Below are 16,412 nucleotides of genomic sequence, written 5' to 3'. Positions count from 1 at the left end.
AAACATATGGACAATTTGAAATCAAATAAGAACTGTAAAGATACAATTAATGAGTATATGTATACACATAAAACTAAATTCTAAATAAAATTTTAAGTATATATATACTTACACACACATGTACATGTAAATGCATATTTGTTAATGTTTGATGGTGCAAGAATAGAAATATTTGACATGAAGAAATATCAAATTCTTACATTGACATTAATACGTTGTGGGATGTATTTTTATTCGTGCGTGCTTCTAGATTCAAACTGTTTACATAGTAGATAGTCCTTTGCTTTGGATTTAAGAGCATGCAGTGTTGATTGCTTAGTTTTTGTTATGGGTAATTTATTCCAGGTTGAAACTGCATTTGCCGAGAATGATGATTTGAAGTAGGCGGTACTGTAACTGCACAATCTATGGAAAAATTTCAATTACTATTGTTATGTTCTTGTCCCTATGTAGTAATTATTTTGATTCTGTGTAAAAAGAAAGTATGGGATGATAAAAATTTATAATTTGCTGAAACAAAGAAATTTTGAGTGTTCTGTTGGCAGTGGCCAAGGAGCGGTGGTACTGGGAATTATCCTATAACCCCTTTAGCCCAGAATTCCTACAGAATAAATTCAAATGCAACAAAAGGTGTCAAAATAAATGATACATTACTAGGGCTCGGAATTTGAAGACCTATAAATTGCCAAAAAAAGACCTCTAAAATTACCAAAAAATATCAAAAAAAGGACCTAAAAAACGGTAAAAGGGACGTATAAATGTGATCCAAATTAATTAAGAGCTTCAGTTTTAATTAGGCTACACATTTAATGGATAAAAAAAATACAAAATTCTGGTGGTATGGAACACACAGTGCGAGAAAACTATATGAATGAAATGCATCTTCTTTCAGAGATATATTTTTTTTAGATTAACATAATTTGAAAAATCATATTTGGCTTAACCAAATATATTTCTTTCTTTCTTTTTTTATGTCTTTACTACAGAAAGGATGTTTAAGAGGTGATGAACTGATGACAATTTGAAAAGCCGTTAAGACCTAAAAAAAGGCTAAAAAATCACCAATAAGCCAAAAAACGCCAAAAAAGGCAAAAAAGGACAAATAAAATCCACCTTTTTTCTGGCCTACAATGACCCAAAATGAACATATATTACGTTGGGCCTCGTCTTCAGACACTAGAAAAAAAAAAGGATTTTTCCTCAACTTCCAAGCCCTATACATTACTAAAAAAATGATGCTGTACATCCCCCCCCCCCCCGTCAATGATCATATGCCCCTTTTATGAAAATCCTGGGCATGTAAACTGTCTGTTGGTATCCAAAGCCCATAAAAGCTCTTTATTTACGAACATTTACTACTTCTGCACACAGAGAGAGAGAGACAGCGCAAAATTTCCAGATTTTACATCTTCCCTCATTATGAATTTTTTACCTTGCTCCCCTGAAAAATACAAAATCTAGATTTCACTGTAGTTCATTTTGCAGCATTCACAACGCATTTGTTTTCCAAATGGTAAATAAAATCAATCAATCAATCAATCATAATGTTAAATAAGAACTATCTTCAATATTCATTCGAACCACTTTACCTGCCACAGATGCGTGTGGAGAAGATCCTGTGTTCACATCCAGAAAGGTTCCTGTACCCATCGTCACTTTAACGTCACCAACATTGAAGCAGCAAGAACCAAAAAGAGATGCGGATTGATCAGCTACCTACAATGCAAAAACTTTTGAAAATGCAAGTTTGTTTTCTCAAAGTACATAATACAAACTTGCATATAATACGGTTTTAATTGGTTAACTAATATGGTTTAAAAAATGCTGGTATTCTGTCTTTGTCTTTTGACTAGAATCAACTCTTCTCTTTTAAGGCTATGAGGAACAGTGTCACACCAGGTGGACATATATTTCTATAACGTCGAAATGTGAACTGCTACTTTAAGAAACGACAGAGGCAAAGAGCAAGAATTTCTCCCCGGAAGTGGAACTGTTTTCTTCAGCCAGATATGATCTGTGAGAAAAAAGATGAATAAGTATTTCCAGATACCATATATTTCTTATGGAGAGGCAACGTCAAATTGACATTTTGACTTTTTCAACCGCAAATGAAATCTGGAGCCTGTTCCATTTCCATTCATATATTTTTCTACACAATCTGAAGTTTGGTATTCTCAAGAGAACAAGTATAATAATACTCCCATAAGCATGATAATAAGTTTTCTCCTCCCCCTACAACCACCCAGTGCACAGACTCTCTTTCCCCAGTTTGCTGCAGCTAAAGGTCGTTGGGGGAGGAGCAGTTTCAGGTTCTTGCAAGATTGCAACTGCCTGGACGTAGAAACTGTCCCTTGTAGCCTTAACCTTGAAATAGCCAATGGGTCATATATGACCCATAGAAAGTATAGGCGAAAACAGCCAATGGGTCATATATGACCCATGGTGCCGATTACAACATTCATATGCTTTTAGGACCTTCATACTTGTATGTGAGGTTGTAAACGCTGACAGATGTTGAGATAAGGCTTTGAAACATCATGTGGAAGAAAACCCACCCCCTCCCTCCTTTCTCTAATATGCAAATTAGCTATTTTTAGCCAAAATGCAGGATTGTACATATTGCATCATATTTCAGCCTGTATGAGAACTAGGGACTTGAAACAAGTTTCACTCTGTTGCAAAACGTCTACTCTTTGAAAACAATGCAAAAGTTTGCGCCCTTTTTCAAAAATAATGGGAGAAGAGGGGGCGAATGCCAGATTTTTTAAAATTGAAATTTGGGGACTGGCCCCTCCCAACCCAGTTTCTCTCACTTGGGCTTTCTGAATTGTTCACGGTTGCGTGCTCCGATGTTTTTGCTTTCAAACAAAAGTTATCCAAAGTAGATTGCTCACATAGTCTTAGAGATATAACGTCTTTCTGAAATAAGTGCAAAAAATTTAAAAATCGCGCGCAAAGGCCACGGTGAGAGAGGGGTTACTTTCGAAAACCGGCTCCGCTGTTTAAAGGTTAAGGAAATCATAATGGGCTGGGAAAAAAGTTTTCCTCTGGACAATTGTGGCAGCATGATCAAATGACAATTGCCAAGCATATTCTTGGCTGAGTACTATGTTGTCATATGTTCATCCGCGCTGGCTTTGCACGACAACTGGTTCAAGTTTTGACGTATATGGATTTTGAATACACTACAATATTTGCACAAACATTTTATTGTTGTTGATAATTCACACCACTTCACAGCCATATATGTTGCTTCAGAATGTGAACGTATGTGATGTAACCTGTAATGAACATGATAACGTCATTAACTCATCTACGACTAAAATTGGAGATACGACAAAATAGCATTCAGTTGGCTGTCAAGCTGTTTTCATATATAGTGGCTCTATCTATGCAATTTCACATCTTCCTCCATAGTGAAAGGGTGTTAATACAGTTTTGTAGGCTCGGCCGGCCTTTGGTTGAGGGCTGGTTAGCTGATTTTGATTTTTTTTCTTCTTTCGAAATACCATATGATATTCCTAAATTTCAAAAATTACATATGCTTAGAATTTCTTCTAGAGCATTCACTTGAATCTTTGTGTGGTTTGTTTTACTGTTGTCCAGATATTCATAATACAAGGTGTGTTAAAAAAAAAGACCGGATTGTTGGAATAGCAACTTTACCTGAACATGTACATTTTATTCATGTTTGTCCCCTTCAAAGTACTGTCCTTGGCTGGCCACACACTGCTCCCAATGTTTCTTCCAGCTTTGAAATGCCTCCTGAAACGTTTCTTCCGGAATGCTCTTTAGGTCCCTCGTACATTTTTGTTTGATGTCATCAATTGTGTCAAACCGATGACCTTTTAATGTCAATTTCAATTTTGGAAAGAGGAAAAAGTCTGCTGGAGCCAAATGGAGGCTGATGAATTACCGTCGTCCAGTTTTTGGCCAAAAATTCAGTCACAGTAGACCGGTGGGAACCCGCGCGTTGTCATGGTGTAGCGTCCAGTTTTGGTTCAGCCAAAGCTCAGGCCTTTTCCGCATCACTGCGCATCTTAACCTCTTCATAATCCCCACATAGAATTCCTTGTTGCCTGTTTGTCCTTGTGGGATGTATTCGTAATGAACTATTCCTTGCCAATTGAAAAAAAAGTTGATGTGGACAGTCATCCACTTCGAGGATCTTCGTCCGTCAACGTTCTCCCAGTTTTGAACCGAGTGTAACAGTCACAACACTGATCGGCTCATTGCTTCATCACCGAAGGCTTCCCGAAGCATTGTGAACGTCTCTGTGGCACTTTTAACGAGCTTGAAACAAAATTTAACGCACACACATTGCTCCTGCAAATCTTTCATTTTTCACGCAGCCACAAAATGTCCCACTGACCGCTGCAGACTCTGACACGTGTTGCTCGCGCGCGCGAATGGCTTGCACTGAGCTCCGGGCCTTGTTGCAATGTACTTCACAAAGATGCCGCTAGATGGCGCAACTGTGTTCATTTGATCCATCAAGTAGGTACTTTGCTCGTTGTGCACTCAATCTGAACACACCTTGTAGTTTCATGACTCTGTAACCCTACTCAACTATTGACAATATCTGGACAACTGTGATAGCTAGGGCCCGGGACTTTGTCCTATAAAACTGTAAAATATGTATGTAATTATGTCATATAAATTGGAAAATATGTCATGAAAAATTACAAATATGTCAGAAAAATGCAGAAATATTCCCAGTAAAGCCAAAAATATGCACAACAGTACTCTCGAATTTCTCCCATACCCGATAGACTAGAGTAGGTGTACCGAATGTTATTTTTACTTTTGACTGATTTTTGTAAAAAGCGAAAAAGGCAAAGAAATGAGAACGAAACTTCTTTACTTCCCGTGCAACAATGAGAGAGAACATTTTGCCTCAATAATGTTTGCATGGCTATCAATTGTCGGCGGGATAAAAAAGTGGGGTATTATATTGTTCTGTACTAAGAAAAGACGGCACTTTTTTCCTCCGTAATTTCCATATCCTGCCATCGACAATATGAACTATCCCTTGTGCTAAAGCTATGAAGAAAAAATTATGAAATAACCGATTATGTGCGAGAGAATTACGAAATTATACAGAAAATATGTCTTATTACAACAAAATTGAAGAAATATGTTGTAAAAACGTGAAATTGATGAAATGTGTCAAAATATGCTTTGTCAAGTTTGTCTATTTCGGCTGATTTTCATCAGATATGTAAAGATCTCACCCCAATATTAGATCCAAAGCCAAATGAAAAATATGTTATAAAGTCCCGGGCCCTAGTGATAGCAAACCTCATGAAAATTCAAGTGAATGCTCTAGAAAGATTCTAGAAGATAATTCGAAAACAGCTGCCCTGGTTTTGTCCAAAGGTCAAGCTGAGAGACTTAAAAATAGATATTAGCCAGAGAAGTTGGAAATGGTAAGATTCTATTACACTTTATATATAGGGGGGGGAGTAGGATATTTCTCTGTGAAATTAAACATAAATAATAAAACAATCCTACAAGAGGTTTTAAATCTTTGATTCATTGATTAATTGAATTGTTGTTTTAATTCCACTTTATGCACAGATAGGCTAATCGGGACTGGACCTACAGTTTAAAGTTGGATCGAAACCACTATGTGCCTCCAACTTCTCAATTTTTAAACCAGCAGAATAGTTTAAAAAAAAGAAAAAAAGATAAAAAATCACACCATACAATGTAGCCATGGAAGATAACATTTAGTTAAAGAAACTGACAAAATTTACCGAACTTCTGATGGGTATACTAGCTCCCCAGATATCAGCAGAAGTTGTCCCAAAGTCTCCGGCAGTGTCCCATACTTCAGGCATGATGCTGCTGGGAATCTTGAAGAGTTTGAATGCCCAATCGCCCCAATCCATCACAAACGGGTCGTACAGGCCAGTGGCACTGGCGCTCGATACGTCAGTCACGTGCAGCCTCCCTCCGGTCATGCGATACAGCAACCACGTGTCAACCGTTCCAAACATTGCTCTGCCTTCTGCTACGGCTTCTTTCAAGGGTGGAACATTTTGGAAAGCCCACAGAAGCCTCATGCTCACCTGGAATCAACGTTTGGTTCATCATAGAGTCCTGCTTCTTCACAAGTTACACCTTAACATGAAGAATCTTTATTAGGGCTGAGACAGTATCACTTCGAACTAGGGGTGTGCGGACCGAAATTTTTTGGTCGGTACTGGATAGGGACACGAAATCTTTTAAATCCCGACATTCAGCATGGGAAAAATTCGCAACTTCCCAACTAAGTTGGGAAATTGTCAGGACAGGAAATGTTCGAAATTTGCCAATGCTCTGGAAGTCTCTAATTCTACATGTCATTTTCACCTTAAGTCATAGTTTGTATTCCAGAAATGCAAAAACCAACAATTTACAAGAAGTTCCAGGCACTTAAAATGCAGAAAACATTGAGAATTAACCACTTTTTAAAATGACCATTTTGAATTTCCCAACTGTTCAGGATCTCGAAAAGTCACGAAGTCATTTCCCAAGTTGGGACTGGGACAGGATCCCGAATTTTCAGGATCCCACACACCTCTACTTCATACTGATGCTGATACTCTTACCAATTCCTGTCGATACCAATGCTTGAAAGTTGTAACAAATAAAAGTTGTTTCAAATACTGATTAATATTAGTGGATGACTACTCCACTCCAAATATAAGCATATATTTATCAGAATTTTGTTTTAAATAACCAAAAAATACATCAGAATATAAAAATACCTGTTAGCAATCCCAAAATACAGTTTTTCACATAATATTGGTACAATATCAACGGAAACTTCGAATTTTGCATAACTTCTAGGATAATTGACAGACCTACAAATGATCAAAACACCTGAAAAGTATGGGCCAGGATTGGTAAATAAATCCAAGTGATAACTTCCGATACCAAGACATCGACATTGGTATCGGCTCAGCCCTAATCTTTACATTTTCAATACCAGGCACATCATCTCATGATAGTTTTACCATGAATCAAGTTCTTTTCTCTAAATAATTTTTATTCAGTCTGCTAATTTTGAAGCTGTGTTCAGTTGAATATATTGGAAGATCTTACATATAATAATAATCGTTTCTATTAAAGCAGGCATGATTCGGCATCTTGGGCTACTCTCACAACCAACCCTTTTCTATAAGAAAGCACAAAGAGAATAACAAAAAAAGTACATAAAGAAGGATAGTACATTAAAGAAATTACAGAATTAATTTTAAAAAGTGACAATAATATAAACACAATGAAAATTACATATAATGCTAATAGTGACATTATTTTATGGTAAAAGAAAGTACAATTTGAATTAGTATGTAGCCTATAATAATCAAATAATAATGACAATAGTAAAGAGAGAAAAATGACCAAGAAAACTGAAAGTTTTTCTACGTCAATTTGAATTAAAAAAAAAAAAAAAACTAGATGGGGCAGCAGTCATTTGAGTGACCAGTCCCGTCCTGTACTAGAACAGCTAATGTAACATGTAACATGAAAAATAATTGCATGGTACTTGATTTATAATATTTTATTTCTTTATATCTGTCGTTCTGGGGACCAAAATGATATTAAGTACCTCGTGAGGCGCGAGGACTTATTTTTATTCTATAATTATAGCTGTCATTAAATTTTAAATTTAAATATTGCAAATTTTGTCGGCATCTAGTGTTATAAATTCAATTCAAATGAAAAGTTGAAACACACTTACCTGTGTGTTCATTAACCGAAGAACACTTCCCGCCAGAAATCGTTTGCTCCTTGATAACAAGTAAAGGCAGCCAGATCCTGCACGCATGCCCTGGAAAACAAATCATCATTATTCGAACCCAAATCTGAATGCAAGAAAAATACAAACAGATTACGGTAATGTAGGACATGTTAACACAATTTCAACTACACTGGAACATACATTTATGAAATTCATTACCAAGTTGTGTTTGTTTACAAAGTGGAATAGAATAAGTATACCTTTAAACATTACACAAATATTACATAAGAATGAATAACATGAGAACATGGCAAGATACTACAGCCTATTACTAGATGGCACTAGATTTCCAAATTGATTTAAATATTTCGTGATTCAAACAAAATATAATTATGTTAAATTAGGTTACACCTAGCATAGCTTGTTAAAATTAGAATACTATGAGCATGAGTCATGAAAAGGACCCAGTGTTTCCATAGTTAAAATGGTCTAGTCGAGTGACTTGGCAATCCCTGTCAATGATGCAATAATCTGTACAGTTGCATTCTGTGCATTGATGTACAGCAGGTCCCATGTTTTTGTGCTTTAAACAAAGGTTTGTTTCACAATGGAGGTTCCATGGGCATTGTAAGGGTATAATCTTGTTGTACGACAAGGCTAGGCTACACAGTCAATGTGACTGAAATATTGAGCAAAATTCAATTTGGAAACTCTGTAGCACCCTCCTTACAGTCCAGACGTTTTGTCTTGTGACTTTTTCCTTTTGTGAGGTTGTTGAAGATATGCTTCAGATGCAGCCATACAGGAGGCAGCCACAGAAATTCTAGCCCAGTTGTCAAAGGACCATCATAAGTATGGATTTATTAGGCTCATTACAGTGTGACGATGGTCTTATTTCTGACCATCTAAACATTATCTTTGCTCATTTTCATTTGATTCACTTTTGCAATACACACTGGAATTGTAATGATTGTATGGCCAAAGAGAACTACACAACTAAACCTAACATTTCACTCACCTTCATTGTTAAAGAGTCGTTCCACTGCCGCACCAATTTGTCCGCTCGAGTATCTTTCCATGTGATGAAATTATGATATGGTTTTCCTGTTTTTCTGTCCCACGTGACAAATGAAGATCGAAGTGTCGACATCCCAAGACATGTTATTTGTTCTGGCCTTAGGTCTGCCTCTGTAACCAAATATAGACATTTTACAATAACAAAAGTAAAAGGGAAGATAGCGCACAATTGCAGCATGTCATGAGGGCATAGAGGGGGGTTGTGGACAAGAGACGTATTTAGGGGGCATCCAGGCGGTCTGGACCCCTCGAAAGACTTGTTGGAATGCAAGGAATTGAGATCATAAGGACATTACCAAAGATTTATGCACACTACTTATGATAATATTCATAAAACATTAATCAGAAACTTTGTTTTCAGTCAGTTTGATCTAAGTCCTTTCTTGTTATCCAATAAATATTCAATTCTTTATCTATTTGACATTAATTTCCTAGCCAGGGCAGTTGTTTTTATAGTTTTTTTGTGAAATTAACTATGCATAAGCTAGATAATGGATATGTGCTGTTATATATCTATTCTTTACCATATTTTTACCCATTCATGTAATAATAACAATACAATATTAATTAATTTGTATATTTAATTAATATCTTAATTTAATTAAACATAGTTATACTAATTTATTATTATTATTATTAAGACACTTGATCAGACCCCCAATATGTATTTCTAGATATGTGCCTGGTTGTGGAGGAAATGCCTCTGCTTCACACATTCACAACCTTAGTTATAGCAGAGGTGATGTGGACATCACTATGCTCTGGATGCTTTTACTCCCCAGGGTTGTCCTCACGTATCCATTTATTAGCAGCTAAGAGCTGCTTCGTGCAGGGACATTGCTGAGAAAATTCTCACCTGAAACCACACATCTCGGGAATTAAACCTGGATCTTCTGCACGGTGGTCAGACAATTTTGCAATAAGTAAATTACACAAAATTTAACAATACTTAATGGAATTCTGGGTTTAATTCCTAGTTGAAGCACATTTCAGTAGTTTAGATTCAGTTCAGTCAAATATCTGCGTATAAAGTTAATTAATTTTACTGATTTGGTTTCTTTTACTTCGCATTTTGTGCCACTTTTGGCTAATTGCGACAAGGGGGATGAGTGATGATATGATGAAATTGATGAATGGACACTCATAAACACTCCGCCATGGGGGATGACTGTGTATATAGTGAACTTGAAACAAACACGTCATATCATGAAAAGAAAGTATGAGCAGTGGCACACGAAAAACATTCTTCAAAATAAGGACTAGGACAATGCATGGTAAATTAAGGATTAATATTATAGTATATTCTATTGTAATAGTGATTTGACTTCCAGAAACATTATCCCTTAGCAGACATTTCAAGAGCTTCCATCATACCCAAATATTTTCAAAAAGTCATATAATAGTTTTATATGGGTATGTTACTACAAATAAATAAGTTATAGCAATAATAATGTAAGATAGCAAATATATTTTTGACTATCAGAAAGTCTGGGTAAGTTACTTCTCAGGATCTTTATGCCTTGTAGGAGGCGGGTGTTTGAATCTGAATTACCTAAGTCCAAAATTATCTGAATCAATCCTGGATCTGATAGCCAAACCCCACAAATCCTGTATTGGATAGCAAAACCCCACAAATCCTGTATTTCATAGCAAAACCCCACAAATTCTGGATCGGATAGCCAAGCCCAACAAATCCTGTATTGGATAGCAAAACCCCACAAATTCTGGATCAGATAGCCAAACCCAACAAATCCTGTATCGGATAGCCAAACCCAACAAATCCTGTATCGGATAGCCAAACCCAACAAATCCTGGATCTGTTAGCCAAATCCCACACATCCTGGATCTGTTAGCCAAAATCCACAAATCCAGGATCTGATAACAAAACCCCACAAATCCTCGATCAGATAGCCAAACCCCACAGATCCTGGATCAGATAGCCAAACCCCACAGATCCTGGATCAGATAGCCAAACCCCACAGATCCTGGATCTGATAGCCAAACTCCACAGATCCTGGATCTGATAGCCAAACTCCACAGATCCTGGATCTGATAGCCAAACTCCACAGATCCTGGATCAGATAGCCAAACCCCACAGATCCTGGATCTGATAGCCAAACTCCACAGATCCTGGATCAGATAGCCAAACCCCACAGATCCTGGATCAGATAGCCAAACCCCACAGATCCTGGATCAGATAGCCAAACCCCACAGATCCTGGATCTGATAGCCAAACTCCACAGATCCTGGATCTGATAGCCAAACTCCACAGATCCTGGATCTGATAGCCAAACCCCACAGATCCTGGATCTGATAGCCAAATTCCACAAATCCTGGAACAAATAACCTAACCCCACAAATCCTGGACCTCATAACCAAAACCACAAATCTGGATTCAATAACCGAACAACAAAATGCAACAAGTACTTACCTTTGATAGCCTCTTTAACAACTTCAACCACAGATGTCCACAATTTTTCAGGATCTATTTCCACATGGCCAACATCTGGGTAAAGAAGTTCAACCTGAAAGAGAAGTCAGTTTTGTAACAATTTCAATAATTTTGAAAGAAAATATGATGTATGGTATAATAGACTTCACAGAGAATTCTAGAATTATGAAGGATATACACAAAATAAGTTCAATTTGCAAATATTGCTGTTCCCAGTGTTTGAAGTGAAGGGGGGGGAGGGAAGAGGAGGATGATATCCTCCAGCTATCTCATTGTCACCAAGCAGGAGCATCCCCAAGCTAACCCTAAGGCTTGAGCAAACATCGCCCAACTATCATTTTCCACTTAAAGCACTGGCTGTTACCCCATTCTAAACCACACACTATATTTCAAAAGTTTTATTAATGTCTGTTATATCGGAGACACATTTCTTCATTTTTACAGAAGAAACTACTTACGGAAATGAGTTCTTGTAACATTTTGAAAGTTCGTGGAGGTATTTTCTCACCGTAGAATGCTGCACAACAAGAGATTAGCACTTTTGATATAATAAACTTGCATTTTGTTCAAAGCGACAACATTATGCCGTTGTTTCCATTATGTACCTGCAGATGGCGCGAGCATCGAAAGTCACGCGATCTCGCAAGTGTTTCCAAACATGCCTTTTCTTTAACTATGCTTACCTAATCTAACCCAACCTAACCTTGCCGGAAATGGTCCGTTGGGCTATCGTGAATGGTTTTTGGGGCTATCTGTCATGGTTTGTGATGACATAATGAACACGAAAGTATGTATTTTTCGGGTAAGAAGGTTGAAACACTGCATACCCCACTCCAAATCGACAAAACACAAGCACGACGCGCGATGATCCACAGCTGTGCGCGCCATATTGTATGTTCCGCAACGGAAGAAAGGACCCAAAAGAATTACTCGTAATGTGAAAAATCGAAGTTATTTTCGTGTAAAAAGCATAATGGCACCTTCAACTATGTTCCGCAGTACACAATTGGTAAGTACGAACCATTTAAAACTGAAAATATCCGATAGAAATGTGTCTCCGATATAACAGACATTTACCGTTTTATTGCCAAATTCTAGTGTAGTGTAAGTAAACAATGAATGTTCAATGAACATAGAGGTAAGTTCATCATGAAAGATCATCATCCATACAAGAAGGTTCTACCACTAGCCCTCTATTCAAGAGGTAAGAGCTCTATTATAAAAAAATAATTAAAAGGTCAAGTTATCCCCGGAATCTGTTCATTGTACCGTGAAATGAAGGTGCATAGGGATTAGGCAGTAAGGTTATCAGCCATGGTGGAGGTGAGGATTGTTAAGTTCTTATTTGGGGGGGGGGGTTGGACACAAACTGACCTTAAGGGCATGAGGGAATCCGCAAGACTCTCCTCTCTGCAGCGGAAGCAATCACTGTTGCCAACTTCGCTCTTTTGGAGCCAGGTCTGGTTCTTTCGTGCACTCCTTTGGCTGTGAACTGTGGCGCCCGCCCCACTATGATGTCATCACCCCCACAAACCAACGTTTGCTATAAATATACATTTTGCACGTGATATTGTTATATTGGCTGCGTTGCTCCACCCCCTCGCAGCTTCTATTTTTATAGCGTCGTGGCTGACGTGAAGATGACAATATTGTTATCCAGGAATCCTTTATTTTCGATTTCATACGACCATCGGTGGATTCTTGAGGTGGGTGATACCGCCAGTTCCAGACGGTGAAAACTAAGCATAAATTGTCTGTCATCTCTTCAAAGTTAACGGCAATAACAGTGCCACTCTCCCCCTTTGACACCCAACATTACCATAGGAGGCACTTCATCAAGCCTTCGAAAATCTAGCTCCTTCAAAGTCAGTTTTAACTCCATTTAAGGTGAAATCTAGCTCTCTTCTGCACGTCAGGTTTGGCAACACTGCTGCGGAGAGGAGTCGTGCGTCTGAGAAATACATTACGCTTATGGGAACATTATTTTTATTTGATTTCTCAGGAATATCAAACATTTAGTGGCGTAGAAATGTACACGAATGGAAAAAGGATACGTTGGAAAAGTCGAAACTCCCACTTAATTAGTTGTAAATTGAAGTTGAAGTTGATTCTCCATAAGGAATATATGGGATTCTGTAAATACTCATTCATAATATTATTTACACATCTTACCTCGCTTAATAATCAGCTTCCATTTGCAACATGGTAAGAAATTCATACTCTCGTATGCTGTTCGGTTTTTTCAGTGCCCATTCCCAGATACTGAAATAAATGTACTACAACTGGTGCGAAATTGTCACTCCTCCCCTGAAATTGGGACTTTGTGAAAAATTGTAGGGGTATTTGAGAAAATTTGGTGGGTCTTAAGGGGTATGTGGACCGGCCTCCTCAGTTGTCACGAAATGAACTCAAACCTCTTAGAAGCTCAGGTTAATTACAAATCAGCAAAATAGAGGCAGGTTAAAGAAAAGGAAGGGTAACGACCTGTGTGGGAAAGTATTTTCTGTGACCTTATTAAACCTTCTTGTTTATATCTTCTCAAACAGGTTACGTAACATATAAAATGGAAGCTGACCACGTGCCTGCTTAGAAAACACTTTCACTTGCTGAGACATCAAAGATAGTGGATTAAAAAAAGAAATGAATTTGCTGAATTGAAATATCACTCGTTTGAGACACTTATGCATAACGCCTCATGACGAACATATAGCGAGACGTTAGCAACATAACATACGCCTCCCAAAGAAGCACCAGGCGAACTCATGACAGACTTAAACGTATCCAAACCTTTGCCCTTTGTTTAGTAAACATTTTACATTAATTTTACAGTATAAACAAACATTCACAGCGCCAGATCTAGGCAAAGGTGTAGTCGGCTGAGCTTCCTTTCGCTAATTTGTTTTCTCTTCGTTTTGGCGAAGAGTAAGCTGGGCGAAGTGGAACCGCTACAAAAATAAAAAATCAAGATTCCTGGTTGAGAAAATTATCCTGTTTTGAACATCCCCTCCCCCTCTCACCTTTGTTAATCATTTTTATTTATTTACATTTTACTTGGGATTACCGCTAAGCAGTTTTCCCCATATCTATATATGTACTGTACATAAACTTACATATTTTAGTACATTATTATTAAAAGATACTATGGACATTTTTTTTCTACTAAATAGTTAAGCCACATTTTCTAAAAAAAGATAACAATATATATCCAACTGTGAGGTTATTTTCACAAATCAAAGATTCCAAACACTGAGGAAAAGGAATTTCACAGTTTATAAGAGTTTTATAGAATGTCTCTCTTTCTTGTGTGTATCTATTACACTCAAATATGATATGGTGTATATCTTCCTTGTTGCCACATGTACAGTTTGAGTTTTGTACAATCCCTATCTTTTGTAAATGACTTTTAGTAGTTGTATGTCCTGACCTAATACGATTTAATAATACTATCACATTCCGTGAACCTTGAACTTTTGTAAACCAAGGTTTCATTCTATTGAAATTAGCTATCCTCTGATAAAAGCTGCCTGCATTTTGAAATTCACCCTTGCACCATTCCGTCCAGTTTTCCTTCAACTTTTTCTTCACCCTCGGTAGAAGGTCTGTGTACCAGGTTTTCAGCTCCAGTACAGGTTCTTTGTTAATCAGTAATTCCTTCAAAATGAAACACTTTCTGCTAGTGATCTGCACCGAGAGAGAATACATATCAAGCGCGTATCCACGGGGAGGGCCCCTCACAACTGCCAGGTCTTGGATATATTATTACCAGAGGCGAAGCGTCCGGTCATCGGGAGATGCGGCGATGACATAGCAAAATAATAAAAAAAAAAATTGCTTTTTAAATATTTTAGAGAAGAAGTGAAAAATAAGTCAGAATATTTGCATATTTGAGCGAAATTAGTCACTCGACGCCATGAAACAGCTAGAAATACGCAAGAGATTCGTTAAGTTTAGCGCTACGTTTCCTGTTGAGTGCAATGGTGTCAGGCGGGCCAGGTCATCGCAGCAGGTCTGCGAATCTAAGGTCCTTCGACCGCTTTTCCCCTGCTCTTGAAGGTCTGGTCATAAGAGGCCTTTTTTCAGCCCCCTTGTTTACAAACACGGCAGGCTTTCAGTGACTTCATAAGTAAGCAAGAGCATAAATTTCCCCACGGTTAGTGCTAGAAAGAGCCGGGGTGGGGGAGCAGTTCTGGGTCCATTGTATTTCCTTCACAGTATTTCTCCTTTTCAATTTTTTTTTCTTTCTTTTGATCCTGCGGTTCAAATATCGTTTTCTGAAAATAATGTTCTTACTTTACAAAACACGAAGTACTTCAATGTTGTTTTGCGTTTACTATGCTTACGAATGACAAGACTGATCAAGATTTTTGTTCTCCAGGTGACAGACATATTTACTTAACTTAGACAGAACCTTTTCCCTAACATATCTTACTTTCACATCAGGGATGGTCAACATCATCAGGATTCCGGAAAATTTAAAATCTCGATTCGGAAATTTTATTGCCCGGATTTCGGAGAGAGACGTTTAACAATTTTTTTCATTTTTCGGGTAGAATTTAAGAAAGTTTAGACTTCCTTATTTTATACAACGTAGAAGAAAATTAATTAGGCCATCTCTACTTCACACGTCTGTACGAACACTGTTATCATCATTATCAATGTAGAAATCCCCCTCCCCCTCCACGGTTGAAAGATTGACCCTAACGTTTGGCAAGTCTTGCGATGACTACGTAAAAATGTCACGCTTCGCCACTAATTATTATGACTAATATTTTTGAAGACTCAAATATTCAGTCATTTATTACCAAGATTAACACGCTCGAGAATATGTTTTTTTTTAGTTTGTTTTTTTAAGTTTCACTGAACTCCACATTATGTTCATGATAGACTAATCGGAACTGGACCTACAGTTTAAATTTGGATCGGAACCACTCTGCAAGATGCCTTAGAAAAGTGACCAGGTTCTTTTAACAACAAAACGGGAGATTGTTAATATTTTCCTGAAGGAGAAACGGGAGAAAAAGGGACGGCAAATTGTACACATTTTAATATAAAAAACTGTCTCTTCATAAATACTCTTGTTTCAAAACTAAATACATTAGTACTGTGTAAATAACTTACAAAATATGTTGATATGCACTGCACTCCAACCAA

General features: G+C 37.5%; 1 protein-coding gene across 1 annotated transcript in view; it reads right to left on the bottom strand.

Moving 5' to 3' along the window:
* Positions 1-16,412, bottom strand: part of LOC145982026 (glycerol kinase 5-like) — a 55,352-nt gene that overhangs the window by 18,888 nt on the left and 20,052 nt on the right. Inside the window, exons 2-6 of the mRNA XM_083115591.1 lie at positions 11,241-11,334; positions 8,751-8,920; positions 7,733-7,822; positions 5,760-6,074; positions 1,590-1,716 (exon numbers count right to left, since the gene is read on the bottom strand). Coding sequence (XP_082971717.1) covers positions 1,590-1,716; positions 5,760-6,074; positions 7,733-7,822; positions 8,751-8,920; positions 11,241-11,334 — 796 coding nt within the window. The remainder of the gene's footprint in view (positions 1-1,589; positions 1,717-5,759; positions 6,075-7,732; positions 7,823-8,750; positions 8,921-11,240; positions 11,335-16,412) is intronic.

The sequence above is a fragment of the Lepisma saccharinum genome, chromosome 30 (assembly GCF_977018435.1).
Source record: "Lepisma saccharinum chromosome 30, izLepSacc3.1, whole genome shotgun sequence".
Lineage (NCBI taxonomy): Eukaryota > Metazoa > Arthropoda > Insecta > Zygentoma > Lepismatidae > Lepisma > Lepisma saccharinum.
Note: the sequence above shows the minus strand (reverse complement) of the source record. Positions and strands in the feature narration are given on the sequence as shown.